We start from the raw sequence: 16,669 nt of genomic DNA, 5'->3' as shown, positions 1-16,669 counted from the left end.
TGTGATACATAAAGCCGTCCGAGAAACCGCCCACGCGCACACACGCCAAGGGCAATCCGAGCAACAATAACGAAACAGCCCACAGAGAGCGGGAGAGGGAAGGAGGTGGCCCTTGTACGCATACGTGATGGAAGTGAACCACCCTCGCGTCGAGATGAGCATCACGGCCTCGATACCACACACACAAAAGAGAAAGAGAAGGTGTGTGTGGGGGGGGGGGAGATCGAGTAGAGGAGTATACACGATTGAGTTTCCCTTGACGCTGCACCGGCAACCATCAAGCGTGTCGTCCGCTTGTGAGGCGGTACTGCAGCGGCGCCGTGCTACCTTTTCGCCCGCCAGTCACGGACGGCGGCCGCGCCGCCGAGGCAGGCAACGCCATAATGACGTTGTTATCGCTCTGGGTGTAGTACTGCTGCCGCTCCATCAGTGCAAAGGAGCGGGCACTGGTGTTCCGGCGGTTGTGCACGTTGGCGATGGAGAGAGTCGGCGGCAGCGCTCCCGGCACGATAGCCTTGTTCAATGTCGAGGGGCCGCCACCCGCTGTGATGGGCAGGCTCCCAATGCGCCGTTGCCGATGCTTCGCAGCACCGCGGTCATGCGCGTCCATAGCTGCATAAACATCGCCTCGCGTGGCGCCGTACACCATGCCGCGCGACTCCACCTCTTGGCGCGGCACCCAATGCTCGTAGCCGCGGCCGGCGCACTCGCTGCAGACAGCTTGGCGATCGACCTGCATATATAGACCTGCGACACCGGTGCGACGTCCACACAGGTAGCACTGAAGGCATCCTTCATGGAAAAAGAGGGAGCCGACCGGTACGCGGCGCACAGGGTCAACAGGGCCGCCACAGGCGTTGCACGGCACGCACACATCCTCGACCACGTAGAGAGGCCCCCGGTAATTGAGGTTCACCTTGTTGCGCTGGCGGTACTCGGCGTGCTCCTCAGGGATCGTCTGGTACTGTGCGTTAACGGTCAGGCCACTTGCGGCGTACACGGTGCTGTAGTTGCCATCAGCGCCGCGCAGGAACGGCTCGGAGCGCTTGCACGCGTCCGAAATGACTTGCCGACCGCTGTGCGAGTAGCGCGGCGACGATGACAAGCGCGGCTGATGTGGCGCAGCCGTGTGCGCTGACCCGACGGCGATCGCCGAGCTATACTGAACTCCGTCTCCGAGGTGTACCGGCGCGGTGGAATGTGGCATATGATTATCCGTCTTGTTGCTTCCTTGGCTAAAAACCAACGACGTCGACGACGCGGCTATGGCACTTGGCGTGCCGTCGACCCTGCTGCTCCCAACTTCCCGCTTCACCGCCTTCGCGCTGGCTTTGCCCCTTACAACCGCGGTGGGAGCATTGGCGCCGTCCTCTTGCGCATGGCCAGTGGCCACAACGGGGCCGTCGACTTGCTGAAGCACCGAGTTGATGCCCTTCGTACCGGCAGGAGCGTTAGCTGCACTAGGCGGCGCACCGCTTGCCCCGTCAGCCGAGCTGGTCTTCACCGTTGGCGCATCGGTAGGCTGTGTCGGCGACGGTGGTGCCTCTGCCTCACCTTGCTGCTCCATACTCGGGCTGGCACACGCCGGCGCGTGCGAGCGTGTCAATTACAGAGAAAAAAGACGAAACACGTCCGCGCCTGCTGCTCTCGTGCGAATGGAAGCGGCGGCAGAAGGAACGGGGGAGCTCGAAGAGGACAAGCGCGAACCACCGAGAAGGCAGACCAACACACGTACACGCAAGCAATCGCCCTTGGCTAGTTGTTGCTGCTGCCGTTGCGTGGGTGCCGGAGGACTGCAGCGAGGCTCTTATTTTTTTTGTCGTTGTTGAATGTTCCATGAAGGAGTGGTGGTGGGAAGACGAGGGTCGAGAAGGCAAGGAGAGAGATCGGATGGGGAGACAGGCGGTACTGAGGCAGCACTGCGGACACGAGGATTACAAGCGCAAAGGATAAAGCAGCCCTCGGCTACTGTGGCGCGAGGTGCACTCCTGTGTCTGTGGAGCGCAAGAAAAGCGGCTGCCATCTACAGCGACGTAGAATCGTCGTTCGCCACCTCGCAAGCCACATGTACCCCCACTCATGAGCAAGAAATCACCTCCTCTTCCGTCGTTAGATGAAGCGGGGAAGTAAGTGCAGGGCGCGAGGGTGAGTGGGAGGGGAGGGGGACGCAGAAGGGACAGTTCGAGAGGGCATTGCCGATCTGGTAATGCCTCGTTCACCTCTTTGCAGTTCGTGCGCCTATCTGCATCATGAGTGAGCGCGCACCAGATTTGCAGAAGGGTGCGTCAGAAAGGGAGAGCGGCAGTAAGTTGTTCACTGCCGCACACACGCTCCGGCACAAGTGCCTCTTTTGCCTTTACTTCGTCTAATACGTGCGGGCACATCGCTGCATGGAGGAGCGACACAAACATAAGAAAATGTAAAAAAGCAAAAGCAAAACGAAAAGAGGGGCCGGACAAGTGCGAGCGTGCGAGGACGTAAGAGAGCTATCATACATGCAAGTGTACATGGCAAAGACTACCGAGCCAAAACCTCAGGAATAGAGATGCGAGGGCGACAACCAGACGCGTAGTAACCAACCACAATCGGAGAGATGGCTCTCTCCCCCTCTCTCGCACAAACAGAGAGAGCAGAACAAGCACGCGCCCACGTTCATCTATCGTGAAGGCACACACGTGCGACGAGCGTCAGCACCCAATGGCATCTAGAACAACGCAGAGAGAAGGGGGTGGGGGATACTACTACTAAAACACAAACGGAGAGAATGAGGTGAGCAAGGGGGGAGGTGGGCACAGCTGGGCGGATTGGAAAAAAAAAGACCCAGCACACACACACACACACACACACACAGACGCGCACTTATCTGGTCGTACTACACGCGCCCGCGTCGCCGCCCCTTTCGGGTTCGTTTCGCTGTCTCCCTTTCACAGGAAACGGGCCTTTCTCACGTTCTCCGCCATTCAACTCCGCGGGATCACCCACGGAGACATGAGCAGGCTAAAGAGCCATGTTCACGACGAAGATAACATCACCACAAAAAGAAGAGCAACGCCTACACCCAGCCAACGCCGTGGACGAGTGAGAGGCGCAGAAGAAAAGACAACTAGCGCGCACGAGCTCTCATCAACGTGAAACGATGGGAGCCGGAGAGCATGCAGTTCACCTCACGCTCCCCAGCGCGGCTCTGCCCCTCATCCACTTCCACTCCTGACTAACAAGCAGACGGTGGATTACGTAAGCTGCTTCCGGACCGCCTCTTTCAGCCACGCCTCCTGCTCGTCATCTGTGACGTCCCCGCGGTTGTACGACGATCCGTCCAGCCGGAACACCGTCACGTCGCCCTCCTCGTCGCCAACGACGAGCACGGGTGTCTCCTGCTCTGCGAAAAGGACAGCGCTGAGACGGCGGTGGTCACGGTACTCGACATTGGCGCGGGGGTGCATGGCATCCATGATCGTCCACACCTCGGCGTTGCCCTGCGCCGTCACCGTGGCAAAGGTGAGAGCGTTCGTGTGCGACCACGCCACGTCCTGTACGGCGTCTTGCCGGACGCTGTGAAAGCGCAGCTGCGCCTTTCTCGTGCCGACCTTGTACAGACGCGACGTCCAGTCCGCCGAGCAGGTGAGAAAGTATGCCGCGCTGTAGGGCGACCACCGAACGCGGTACACCAGCTCCGCGTGTGACTCGTACTCGAAGTCGTAGTTCTCCGTCTGGCTCTTGCTGCACTGCAGAACGGAGCCGTCCTCGGTGCCGACGATGTACACCGCCGTGTCCGAAGGGCAAATATCGAAGCACATGCCCCCGCATTGCCGAGACAGGATCGCCTCCTCCGCAGCGCCGCCGCCACCGGCGGTTCGAATAGTCGCAGTCCCGGCACCGCTCTTCTGAGTCGACTTTCGGTGCTGCGTCTTCTGACAGCCTTTACCGCCCACCGCGGACTCGGCCAACACTGCCGCAGCCGCCTCCGCCTCCGCCTCCGCGACACCAGCGACAAAGGCTTTCTCTACCTGCATCCCCGGCTGGCGCTGCAGGTGCATGAGATCCGGTGGGACGCGCTCAATCGACTTGCCCACCGCCCATTGCACAACGCGGCCGTCAGCGGAGATGGACGTGAGGAACTCGCCGTGCTCCTTTCCCTTCGGCACCCACTGCAGCTCCCAGATAGAGCCGGTGTGCTGGCCGCCGGTCGCGCCGACGGCGGCGGGAGCGATAGAAGGGAGCAAGACGTCGTGCTGGATGTCGTAGACGACAATCTCGCCAGTGCTGCTGCCGACGGCAAGCAGGCTTGGGTGCTCAACAGAAAAGGCGAGGGCCGTGACGTCAGCTTCGCCGCGCAGGTACAGGACGAGCTCCGGAGCCAGTGGGTTCTTGAGTGACCAGCAGCACACCATCCCGTGCGCCTCCTGACCCTGAGCTCGTTTGTATGCCATGACCGACGAGCTATCGCTAGCCCTTCTGCCGGCGTCGCCCTGCGGCAACGATCGCCGGCGCGCGGTGTAACCCACCGCCAGCATGTCACTCTCACGCCGGTTCCACGTCATGCACGCCACACCGCGATCGCGCGTAAGCTGCGGCGAGCCAAAACGCCAGAGAAGGCAAATCCCCTCGCTGAGTCGCACCGGCGGGGCGTCGATGAAGGCCACGGCTGCGCATGATGTGAGTTTCGCCGCATCATCCGGTTGTCTGCTCTCCGCGTCAATCACCCGCCCAGCCGGCTTTCCGTCCGCCGTCGCCGCTGCCTCTCCTCCAACCCCTGGAGTCGCGGCAGGGGCGTCGGCCGGGATTCCTGGCAGAGAGGTGGTGTGCACGCTGATAGCCGCTGGCACGGGCCCCGGTACCGCCGTTAGCGCACGCATCGCAGTCGCGGGGGCAGGAGCGTTGGCGGTAGAAGCGGGAATGGCCGCTCCGTTCGCTGCACCCGTCCCCGTACCTTGGTCAAAGGTCTCCACTGTGATACCGCGATAGGCGAGCTGCACCACCTCCATGTTGTTCTGCACCACCGCACGCTCCATGATGCGCAGCGTGGAAAGCAACGTCTCCGCCAGCATCCACTGCCTGCTCGCTGCCACGCCAGCAGTCGTGGCCGAGGCCCCAGTAGCGACTTTGGCACTGTTTGCCATGCCCCCATCGCTGCTCATCGTATGCGTCACTGTTTCCGACGACATCAAGGTGGACTGCCCATTCTCGCTGCTTTGGTTATCGTCTTCTAGGCTGCCGTCGCCGTCGATGTTATCTCCGTCACGCAGGGCGTCTTCGACATTTGTGCCGGCACCGCCACCAGCCGCCTCGGTAGCTGCGTCACCCGCCTGCTGCTGTCGCTCCTCCTGGGTATCCTCCTCCGCGTCCTCTGCCGCCTCCAGCGCCGCCGCGTACGCGTCCTTCAGCATCCATGGGGTCACCTGCAGAGCCCCGCTGTCCTTCCTCGCCGGCGGTTGCACCTCGGTCTGCACCGACTTCATTGGCGCGCGCATGGTGATGGCGCCGGTGCTGTGAAACTGCGTGCCCTCGTCGGTGCGGTACGTCTCCTCGACGGCCGCATACTCGCTGTTGCGCGCCACGACGGTGGTGACCTTGTCAGCGTGCTCGTTTGACACGGCCTCGTCCTGATGAGCGTAGAGGAAGATGGTCGGGGTCTCGGTGAGAACGACGGTGGTGGTTGCCTTGCGCCATGCCGCTTTCTCAGTTGCTGTCAGCGGCGCAGGGGGGGCGTAGGTGGCCTCCTCTAGCAGCGTGTTGCGCTGAGCGAGTCTGGGGAGCGGTGCATCGGCGGCGTTGCCAGCGACAGCGATACTGCGTCTTCGCATGGACGGGGAGTCGTACACGGACAACGAGCGATCCGAGATGCGGTGGTCACAGGCGAAGGAAAGCGACTGAAGGCTCGAATCAAGGCTGCGGATGTCGCCCCCAGTGGTGCGTCGGCCGACGCCGCTGCCGTGGTCACCAGTCTCGCTGCTCCCCTTGCTCTGGGTTTGGGCGTTCACCGCCATTGAGTCGGGCTTCACGCTGCTGCGTCTGCTCGTGCTGAGCATGAAAGACGAGTGCATGAAAGAGCTGCCCAGCTCACCGCACATGAGGTTCACCGTGCTGCCCGCCTCCTGAGTCGCCTCCTGGCGACTTCCAGCGGTGCCGCCGCTGCTTAGCAGCTGCAGTTCATGCGGCACTCCACTGAGAAGGCTCTGTCGCTGCTGCAGGGGCAGCGGCGTTCGGTTGATGCCACCATCGAGCACGTGGATGATGCCCTCCACCTCAGCGCGCATTTCATGTGGGCGCTTCCGCACTTCCTCGCGAGAGGTTGACGATACCACCTTGATGGGCCTGCTGTGTTGCACCGATGCCCGCGACGACGACGACGACGACTTGTGCATGGGGCCGCTACCGCCACCACTGGTTGGCGTGGCTGTTGTGACACTCGTCGCATTCGTAACACTGTCACGGCTGTGAGGCTGCTGATTACGGCGCGACGAGAGCGAAAGAAAGCTGCTCATGCTGTCTCGGATGCACGGGGTATCGCGGGGAAGAGAGAGGGTGGGGAAAGGGGGAAGAGGGAAGCGGGGGTCCACAAGGGTGCGGGAGACAACGGCAACAGCTGCAAACAAACAAACAAAATGGTGGCGTCCGTGTAAATCTCCACAGCGAGTGGCGGATGGGGCTCGGCAACGCCAACGGCACCGCAGACCACAGTACGCACGGGCACAGAGAAGAAAGGGCAGCTCCACGGCGGCAGTGGAAGAAGCGACACCGAGGCGGATCGCGAGGGGCAAGATTGGCCACAACGACAGCACGACCTACTGTCAACAAAACACTCACAGCCGTGATCGCTACAAAGACGTCTCACTGAAGAGATGGGCAGCCGGTGAGGAGAGAGAGGGAGCGAGAGAAAGAGAGTCGCGCAAGCAGGCGCAGAGCAACGAAACGGGGCTTCCGTTTGTGTGCCATCGAGTATGCCCAAGGCGCACGGGTGTATCGACGCAAGGGTGCAAGAGAAATCGAGACAGCAAAGGCTCAGCAACAACCACAACAACAAAAAGAAGAAAACGAGATGAGGGAAGAAGCAGAGAGCTTTTACACGCATGAGGAAGTGGAAGAGGGGCGTAGAGCGCTGGCAGCGGGCGCAGACATGACTTAGTGTACTCCTTCGTCGTCTATGCAGACGGAGCAGCGAGGCGTGCAGGTGCGGTCTGCGGCATGCGCCATTTGCTGTGGCTGGCTGGCAAACGAAATTCAAGAAAAAAGCAAAAGGGTGTCGAGCACCCACCGTTACCGCTGCACGGCATAGGTAGCTACACAAGGGAGAGAGATGAGGATCGCGTCGGCAGCTACGTATGCATGTATGCGTGCGTGTATAAGAGTGTGTGCTCCCGCACGCAACAACCCGTACCATCATAGATGACGGAGCTCTTGCGGTAGCCCCTGGAAGCATTTGCACGCACGCACGCACTGTAGGGACTGCGCGTGCCCTTGCCGTTGTTTGGTCTTTTCTTCGCTCTTGTTGCTATGCACGAACACTGGAACAGCAACTGGCTTGGCTTTTAGATGCCGCCACAGACACACACACACACACACACACACCGACAAGGAGGATGGGCGTACTGAACCCTGCGATACCACGCACCGAAGGGTGTTGTGCCCTTTCCATGCCCCCGTCCCCATCGGGGGGGGGGTAAGGAAGGGTAGAGAGGCGTTTTTTTGGGGGGGTTTCGCCACTCCGGTTCCGTATGTCATGCTCTCACGGACATGTGAGCACGTGTACGTGGACAAGGATGCGAAAGGAGCCAACAAGTGCACGAAAAGATGACAACACGAAATCCGCACGTGCGTGCACAAAGAACCCGTACGCCGACCCAAAAAGGCGCAAGGAGACCGAGAGAGAAGGAGCGAGGGCGGAGAAGTTCACAGCAACGGTGTGGGCAGCAAAGAACAAGAAATTATGCGCACAAGATGACGAGAGACAGAGAGGGACGTAAATGACGGGAGAAAGCCGGGAAATGCACAAGAGGCCACACCCACCAAACGCGCATCTCTGCACGCGCCCACACAAACACGCACACAGAGGCGCCCCCACGCCAGCAGCGACGACAAGGGTATCAAAAAACAACAGAAATGAGAAAGATGCATGACTGGGGGGGGGGCAGAGAACCACGAGCGCACAGGCGTGCTCGAGAGCGCCGGTGCTCCACACAGCAACAAAAAGAAAGACTCGAGGGAAACCCTCTCGACACGGGACACTCGTCAGCACGACCTCGTCTACCTCTCCTTACCGACCCACCAGCCTTCCGTCATTGTGGTCTACTTCTCTTTTCTTTTCAACGCCGACACATCCGCTCCCTCAGCCGTTCCCCAGCAGGAAGTCTTCGACAATGGCGATCGAGTACTTGTGCTCCGCCGCGTTCGGCCGGCTGCTCACGTCCACAAATGCCAGAGGAATCCCCAGCTGGTCAAAACTGAAGCTCTTCGCACTCGCTCCGGCCGCCCCACGCAAAGGCCCATGGCGAGGCGGCGCCTGCCCTCCGCCGTCATCGCTGTCCGCGCCGTCCAAGGAGAGCATGTACCGACGGCCACCACCGCTTCTCCCGCCGCCAGGCTTGCCCTCCCCGGTGATGACCGCGTTGTTGCCGTCGCGTACGCTCTCCACGCGGCCCATCGCATTCTTCCGCGACTCGATCGAGGGAACCATGGCCGCCTCTAGAAGCTTGCGCACCGCCTTGGAGGCGTAGCTGATCACCTCGTCGCGCTTCGTGCACGCAAAGAGGAGCCGGCGGACCCCGTAGAACTCAGGTGACTGCAAAACATTGAAAAGAAACTCCGCCAGCGCGGCAACGCCCTCTTGTTGATTGTCCTGGACGGTGACGGAGTCGATGACCACGACGACGTTGACGGCTTCATTGAGGGCGCGCAACATTCCCTGGTGCAGGCGCGGATGCCCAGGGCAGTCGACAACCTTCACCCCTGCCGTGCTGTTGGAGCGGCCATGCTGCGCAGCTGCACACATGTATCCACTGTTTTCGCGCATACTTGTCCGTGAATCGAAGAGCTGCTGATGGTGCACCAGCTGCACGAAGAGTGCCGTCTTTCCGCTGCCGGGCAGGCCAATCAGCACCGTCGTCGTCCGCGGCCGCCGCCGGTTGAGCACAGCACCAAAACCCAGTATACGCCCAAACACAAAGAACACAATCAGGTAGCCAAGCACGAGGGTAGCCGACAGCCACGCCCACTCCGCAGAAGAGAAAGTGCTTAAACGCACGGCAATACTCCCGGCCGGCATCGGCGACGCAGCGTCCGCTGGCAAGGCATCATCCCCTGCAAGAGCGTGCTGCGCTGCGGCAGCGGCTTCCAGTGCTCGAGTCACCTCCGGGGTGGCCGCGTAGACAGCGGTGGCGGCGATGAGCTCGACACCGTTTCCTTTGCGGTTCATACCGCTGCACAGATGGGCCCAGATGCTGGACACCGCCTGCTGCACGACATCTTGCATCGCCGTTGCGTTGCGTCCCAGTCGTGCGAGAGCGGAATTCCACGCCCGCGGCGTGGTCGGGGTCATTGCTGTCGCCGGACGCAAATGCGCGACGCCGTCCGCCCCCTTGGCGTTTTCCAGTGATGCCATGCGGGTGAGACTCTGCTGGGCGGCTGCGCAGAGATCCTGCAACCCGGCAAGAACACCACTACGGATTAAATTCTCTTCTTCCACGGAGAGGCCGCCGTCACCGCTTGCTGCGGAGAGCTGATGCCCCTCGGCGGTGTATTTGTCAAGAGCCACCCGCACCGCCTCTATGATTGTCTCGTTGACCAGCACCTCATGTAGGACACTCATGATGCGCACGACAACAACAGCGACGTATCCGCGTGCTTGCAGCTTCCTTCTGTCTGGGTGCTGTCGTCCTGTGGGTGGGGGCGAGCCGTGGCGCGGTTTTCTTTTTGACTTCGCTGCTGTGTGAACCCTCCAAGACACGCTGAGGAGGGCGCTGAAATTGAAGATGAAGAGGTGAAAAGGGAGACGCATGGCGTGGCCACCATAGCCGTGGATGGAGGAGGAGGCGCGGCAGTGGCTGGCGTACGCCCACACACATGGACAGGAGCCACGCTCTTCAAGTCATGGCAGCCTCGACTCTGTGTAGCGTCCCTGCTGTCGGCTTGGCCCAGAGGACGGTGCTCGATTTGCCTTTTGTTTTTGGTTGGGCTCCCGCGCATTATTATACTTGCTACCTCGCGCATTAACTTGTGCTTAACCGCAACTGCCAACGTATACGCACCAAACACAAACACCATATACGACACGCACAAGCACGTACCAAAGGATGGGCGCACAAAGAATCTGAAACCCCATGCAGGAGCTGCGTGCATGCGTGTCCAGCGAACAGCACGGAGGAGGTAGTGGGTGAAAAGGGGGGTGACTCCACATGCCGGCTCGCTATCACATTCTTCAGCTGCTCTCTGTGAAGATGATGGAAACAAGCGAAAAGAATAGAAAAGGGCGAATCAAGGGGCGCATATGCACACACACAAACGCACACTTCACAGCTGCACATGAGCGAAGAGGCATAGGCAAGAAGAAAGTCACGGAGAGCGCGACGTGGTCAAACACCCTCTCGTTCCCCCCCTCCCCGAGTGAGCTACCAGCATCACATGCCCTATCTCTCCGTTGCTTTTCTTCATTTTTTGTTGTTTTTTTTTTTTGCTCCGTTCTCACGCCGGTGTGCTCTTGTTCAGGGACGCATACGACTTCTTCAGAGCCTGGACTAGCTGATGGTACTCCGGCATCCCCTTCGTCTCCCCGTACACGGCAAACGTCACCGGGTGCTCAACCAGCTGCGCACTCACCTCGTGGAGACGTGCCATTGTCACCTGAGCGCTGCCCTGAATAGTCTCCTGCGGCGTAATCGTGTAGTTGTGCACGAGAAGGTTGAAGCCCATGTCGTTCAGCAACTGTTCACGCCCCTCCCCCAACAGGATGAGCTGCGAGCTTAGCTGGTTTTTGGCCATCTCCAGGTGCACCGGGGTGATGCGCTGGCTAATCGACGCCGCCTGGAAAATCATGATCTTTAAGAGGTTGCTCACGTGCTCGTGTGGCGCAGAGCCGTAGAGGCCGATCAAGCCACCATCGCTGTACCACGCCGTAATGCACTCCATGCCGTGCAGGTTCGGCTCCCGGTTCAGCACCTCACGAAACAGCTTGGTTTGCATGCCCTTGCCAGGGCCGCCAGAGCTGAACGAGGTGCCGCCGCCCAGCAGTGTTTGAATGACCGAGAAGGTGAAATAGTCGGGGTGGGCCATTGGGATGGCCTGGAAGAAGAGGGCCATGTGGCTAAGGTTCTTTTCCTGAAACTTGTTCATGGACTCCGGCGCCGTCGTGTTCTGCACGTACTCGCAGCCGCCCGTGTACGGGTGAAGCTGAGCTGTCGCAGCAGCTGCCTTGTTCGCCGTCTCTGCGCTAGACGAAAGGAGGGATGGCGCCGTCGATTGAGGGAACTGCAGCCGCACCTCCGCTTCCTGTACAAACGCCTTGTGATCCGCCACACCCGTCGCCGCCAGCACCGTCCGCTCCGGCGTGGTGTAGCGGCGGTGGAAGGCGTGGAACCTCTCCAGTGTCAGCTGTTCCAGCTGCTGCTCCGTCGGGGAGAGCGGGTTGCCGAGCCCACGACCGCTCCAGCCGGCCTTGTGGACAAGCTCGAACAGCATGCTCGTCGCGTCTCGACTCATGAGAGAGCTGCGGTGCAGGGTCTGCGCCTTCGCCACGGCGAACTCCTCGTCGTTCTCGGTTGGGTGCAGCCACATCCCGTTCAGTACATCGAGCCCTTCCTTCTGGTGGTAGCGCGGCATCATGAGCATGACGGACATGGCCTCGCGGTTGTTGGTCACCTTGTACGCGTTGCCGAAGACACCGAGCGACTGGCTAATCGTCTCGGTCGTCATGCGCGCGTTGCTGCGCAGCGGAAGTGACTCCATCACCGCCGCAGCGCCAAAGCTCCCCGCCTCCTCGAACTTGGGGCCGTTCAAGGAGAAAAGCCCCATGCCGGTGATGCCGTTGCCGTCTTCGCATGTGATGACGCGCAGGCCGTTCGTAAGACGGGATATGGTGAAGCTCTCGCGCGTGACCGTCTCGGCAACGCCGCGGGCAAGGCGACTCGCAGCGAGCATCGCTATCGATTCGGAGGTGAGGTGGGAGGGAGGGAGGGGGGCTAGTGGCAGTTGTTTGTGTGCTTCTCTTCGTAAATATATGTTGCCGTGTGGAGAGCACGGTCAGAGGCGTGCGTCGGAGTGAGAGCAACAGAGAAAGCGAGCGAGTTGTTATCAGCGCGAGGTCAACAGCCTGCAGAAAGGTGAAGCACCCCACAAGGAAACACTAAAGAGTTCAGTGCGTGCTGCGGCGAGAGAGCGAGAGCGAGAGAAAAGTAATCGCGAAAGCCCTGGTGCGATATGAGTGCACCCTTCATCTCACCCGCCGACATGGGTCTCCAGTTTTTCGCGCCTACACATGCAACCTGGAGATATGAATCCGCACAGTAAAAAAAAAAAATATGTGATGAGCAGCCGTTCGCATGTGGTGAGAAGGCTGCACACGTCTGGAAGCTGTCGCCGCAAAGACGACATGAGCGCGGGCCTTTCATGTTCGCTGCCTCTCCCCTCCTTTGCCAGCTCATCGAAACGACTCCTGGGCCGAGGCGCGTTTTACTCCCCAGCCCTTCTCCACTGTCCCTCTCTCCCAGATGTGCGTGCCATGTCTATGAAGAGGTTTGCGCGCGCGCCTCCCCGCTCCCGCCCCTCCACCGGCCCTCTCTCTCATTTTCTTTTTCGGTATGCTTGCTGTTCAGATTCTCCCGGCTCGCACACGCCATCTTCCTTGTTGATCTCTGTCGATGTGCTGCCCCTCTCCGCCCCTGTCTCAGTGCCTTTGTGGCTCTTGTGCACGCATTCTCAACATGCCCTAGTGAGATACGCCACAGAGCGCAAGGAAACACGAGCGCAGTCAGGCGTCTCGCCTTAGCTGGGCACCCTTCTTCTCTCCCATTCCAGAGCGCCGCGTGCCGTCCGTGCACATACACAAACGCGAACCGCAAGGCAGCAGTTTGAGCAGTTTTGGCACTGAAAGGATGCGCAGACCTGCGCACATCTTCTGTAAGATTCCGCTTCGCATGAGGTGGCTGCTCGAACGGTAGCGAGGGAAGAAGACGGAGGGAGGGAGGGAGGGGCGAGAAGGTTGCCGGGCGCTCGCGCACGCTCGTAGGAAAATGTTTTCGCTTTGCGCTCCCGCAGTACTGCTGTTTTCAGAACAAGCGGCTGCCAGCCCTTCTCGCAAGCCTCGTGCCGTCGCTTACTTGAACATGGAGGCAAACGTCATGCCCTTCACCTGCATCTCCCTTAACGCCAAACACGGCGCCGGAAACTCCTCCGAGCCGAGCGCGCGCTGGTACACCTGCATCTTGCGTACGACTTTGTCGATCCCCGCCACATGATCCGCGTAGTAGCACAGCCCGCCCTTCCACGCCGGGAAGCCAAACCCGTAGACAGAGATGCAGTCAATGTCAGCCGCGTTGGTAACGATGCCGTCTGCCATGATTTTGGCCGCCTCGTTTATCATGGCGAACACGATGCGCTCAAAGATCTCCTCCTCGCAGAATGGCCGGCGAGTCACGCGACGCCGCTTGCTGCAGTCGATTGTGCGGTACTCGATGGAGTAGTTATGCTGCCGAATAAGAGATGACAAGCTGACCAGTGGGTATCGCTCGCGCGACGCCGCGCTCGAAGCTGCCACCAACGGTGTCGTGGAAGCGTCCAACAACATGGACGCGCAGCCTGCAGCGGTGGTGGCGCCTGCAGCAGATCCGTCCTTGGCGGTATTGCCGGTGCCCAGGCGGTTTGGCGCAGATCCGGTCCACAGCCAGGAGGCGATAGGGTGGCGCAGGCGATACCCCAGACTTGCCTCCTGCGGTGTCAAATACTTGTACCAACCTTCTCGCGTTTTGCGGCCTAGGGCGCCAGCAGCAACGAGAGCGTTTGGGATGTCAAAGACAGGCCGACTCGGAGGGCACCACGCGTTGCTGAGCTCAAAGGCGCTTGGCACGCTCGGCTCAATGCCTACCCTCTTGGGCGTCGGTACCGAGCTGCCGCTCGCGCGAGCTGCCACTGCCATCATGGAGGCGCGCGCCATGGCGATCACATCAAGGCCCATGATGTCCTCCAGTTCAAAGAGGCCACGAGTGAAGTGGAAATCCTTGCGCAGCACACTGTCGATCTGTAGCGGGAAGCAGCCGTCCTCCAGCATTGCGTACGCTTGGTAGAGGGCGGTGAGCAGCAGCCGAGTCCCAACGTAGCCGTGACGACTAACAGATAGAATCGGGTACTTGTCAAGTTGGCACAACAGGTGCATCACGCGCTCCACGACCCACCCCTCCGTCGCAGCGCCACGGATCACCTCCACCAGCGGGGACTCGTTTGCGGGGGGGAAGAAGTGTATGCCGAGCACCTGACCAGGGCGCTGCGTCACGGCTGCGAGCTCATTCACGTCCTGCGCCGATGAGCCCGTTGCAAGGATCGTGGAGCGCTTGCAGACAGAGTCGAGGCCGGCGAGGATGTTCTGCTTGATCGCCGCAACCTCCGGCGCACACTCGAAGACGAGATCAGCATCCGCAAGGACAGGAGGGAACGGGGCTATGCAGCTGCCCGTCACGCGCAGTCGGTGCAGCATGTCGTCGAAGCGGTGTTTTGATAATCGGTGTGCCTCGACACGGCTGCGCAGGTAGTCTTCGATGGCATGGCGGGCTACTGCCTGCCGCTGAGCGTCCGCCTCCACCAAGATGACCTCGATCTCCGACTGCCGCAGCAGCATGAGTGCAATCGACGTTCCCATGGTGCCGGCACCAATGACAGCCACCTTCTTCAGTCCCAGTCGCGCCGTGCCGTCGTCTGTATGGAGGTCGGACACGGAGGCCGCCGAGACGGGAGGGCTCACCGCGACATGCACTGCCGAACTGCGATCGTTGATAATCGCCAGTCCTGGCACCGGGCGCTGCTGGCTGATCCATTTCCTCTCCCACGACATCGATGTCCGTTGCGACGCACGCATCAGGTGCTGCATTGCCTGCGTCTCAGGCAGAAGAAGACAAGACTCGAACAGCGCCCGCTCCGCCGCCGTGTATGCAGCCGCGGCGTCGTTTTGCTCGGCACCGTTCGAGCTCGGAACGCTCCGGCGTCTGTCGAAACGGCAGCTGTGCGTGACGGCCAGCTTCACCGCCTCGATCGCGCGGTACGGAGCCCGAACCTCGCGCGGCACAGATTCGCGCAGCTTGTGCTCCATCCACGCGTACCAGCCGCGGTTAAAGAGGGAGTGCTTCGCGTACGCCGGGCAGCTGCGACGGCGGTGCACGGCGACCGCTTTTGCCGCCCGCGCTTCCTCCAGCGTGCTCAGGCCGGTCGCCTTTTCGCCGTGGCCGCCTGGCGTGCCGGGAGTGGCCGCGGTGACGTGCTTCTCGAGGAACCCTCCCAACGCCGTCCAAAAGTGTGGGGCGCTGTACGCTGGTGCGTCAACGAGGCCGATCTGGTGCGCTTCCTTTGCGTACACTCGGCGGCCGTAGCACAGCATGTTCAGCGCGTGCGGCACGCCAACGAGGCATACGAGCCGCTGTGCACCGCCGCCGCCGGGGGTGATGCCAAACCGCACCTCCGGGAAGCGGAAGTGTGCGTTCACCTCGCAGATGCGGTAGTCGGCCGCCAGAGCAAGCTCGAGCCCCCATGACGAGCACAGACCCTGAATAACTGCTACACACACCTTGGGGCACATGGCGACCGCGGCTGTCAGCTCCGACAAGGATGGCACAGGCGGCTGCGCGGTAGGGTCGGAGATGAAGCACTCCGTGAAGTTGGCGATATCGATGCCGCTGGAGAAAAAACGGTGACTGGTTGAGGTGAGCACAATGAGACGACAGTCGGCGTCGGCTTCTAGCGTCTTGAGGGCGCCCAAGACCTGCGCTCGCATTGGAGCACATAGTATGCAGCCGCCGATGTGCGAGCGCGGCGGCGCCGAACTCAACATGCGGATCAGCCCGACCCCACCGCGTCGTTCGACGCGGACAAACTCATTGTCCTGCAGGTGTTTCGAAACGGTCTCTATGCGCTTCATTATGTGGGTAGCTGTTACGGGAGGGGTGCCCCACGAGTGCGTCAAGACAAACACAAAGGCGGGGATAAGGAGCTCCGACGATGGACGGAGGCGAGGGAGTAAGGACCTGGAGAAAGGGGCAATGGAGTCGGTTATAACGCTACTGCGAGCTGTAGTGCAGCTGGGTGCAGCAAAGGCAGTGCAAGCTAGGATGGAAGAGATGCAGAGAGTGATGCCGTGCATGCATTCGTGACACGGACGGGCCGAACAGGGTTCGAAGGGGAAGGAGGAGGGGACGAGGGGCGGCATAGCGCAGTCGCGACTATCCTGAAGAGCGACTAAAGCCGCAATGCGAGGAACGCTCACAGCCGGTGCCGCGGCGTTGGGTCATGTATACGTCGTCAAAGATGGAAAACAGAAGGGGTGTACTCCGACCGCAGCCATACCCACTGTGAGAATGCATCGACCAGCACGCATGTCACCAGAGAAGAGGGCGAGCGACGGCGGCGCCCATCTCCCTCCCTCTCTCTCATCATCGTCTCTCTTCATCTAACCCTTGTCAGCGCCCCTCCCCTCCCCACC

The 16,669-nt window shown here is 60.8% G+C and overlaps 5 protein-coding genes across 5 annotated transcripts; all 5 read right to left on the bottom strand.

The window, feature by feature from the left end:
- Positions 1 to 277: 277 nt before the first annotated feature.
- Positions 278 to 1,567, bottom strand: LDBPK_332780 (hypothetical protein, conserved; the record flags this gene model as incomplete). Its single annotated transcript, XM_003864054.1, has 1 exon — positions 278 to 1,567. One exon carries the CDS (start codon positions 1,565 to 1,567, stop codon positions 278 to 280), a length of 1,290 nt encoding a protein of 429 aa, XP_003864102.1.
- Positions 1,568 to 3,230: 1,663 nt separating this feature from the next.
- LDBPK_332770 (dynein intermediate chain, putative) lies at positions 3,231 to 6,485 on the bottom strand (the record flags this gene model as incomplete). Its single annotated transcript, XM_003864053.1, has 1 exon — positions 3,231 to 6,485. The coding sequence occupies one exon, from the start codon at positions 6,483 to 6,485 to the stop codon at positions 3,231 to 3,233; it is 3,255 nt and encodes a 1,084-aa protein (XP_003864101.1).
- Positions 6,486 to 8,326: 1,841 nt separating this feature from the next.
- LDBPK_332760 (hypothetical protein, conserved) lies at positions 8,327 to 9,805 on the bottom strand (the record flags this gene model as incomplete). Its single annotated transcript, XM_003864052.1, has 1 exon — positions 8,327 to 9,805. One exon carries the CDS (start codon positions 9,803 to 9,805, stop codon positions 8,327 to 8,329), a length of 1,479 nt encoding a protein of 492 aa, XP_003864100.1.
- Positions 9,806 to 10,677: 872 nt separating this feature from the next.
- Positions 10,678 to 12,129, bottom strand: LDBPK_332750 (mitochondrial processing peptidase alpha subunit, putative; the record flags this gene model as incomplete). The annotated part of the gene is made up of 1 exon (XM_003864051.1): positions 10,678 to 12,129. One exon carries the CDS (start codon positions 12,127 to 12,129, stop codon positions 10,678 to 10,680), a length of 1,452 nt encoding a protein of 483 aa, XP_003864099.1.
- Positions 12,130 to 13,303: 1,174 nt separating this feature from the next.
- Positions 13,304 to 15,286, bottom strand: LDBPK_332740 (enoyl-CoA hydratase/Enoyl-CoA isomerase/3-hydroxyacyl-CoA dehydrogenase, putative; the record flags this gene model as incomplete). Its single annotated transcript, XM_003864050.1, has 1 exon — positions 13,304 to 15,286. One exon carries the CDS (start codon positions 15,284 to 15,286, stop codon positions 13,304 to 13,306), a length of 1,983 nt encoding a protein of 660 aa, XP_003864098.1.
- Between the last annotated feature and the right edge of the window lie 1,383 nt (positions 15,287 to 16,669).

The sequence above is a fragment of the Leishmania donovani genome, chromosome 33 (assembly GCF_000227135.1).
Source record: "Leishmania donovani BPK282A1 complete genome, chromosome 33".
Classification (NCBI taxonomy): domain Eukaryota; phylum Euglenozoa; class Kinetoplastea; order Trypanosomatida; family Trypanosomatidae; genus Leishmania; species Leishmania donovani.
Note: the sequence above shows the minus strand (reverse complement) of the source record. Positions and strands in the feature narration are given on the sequence as shown.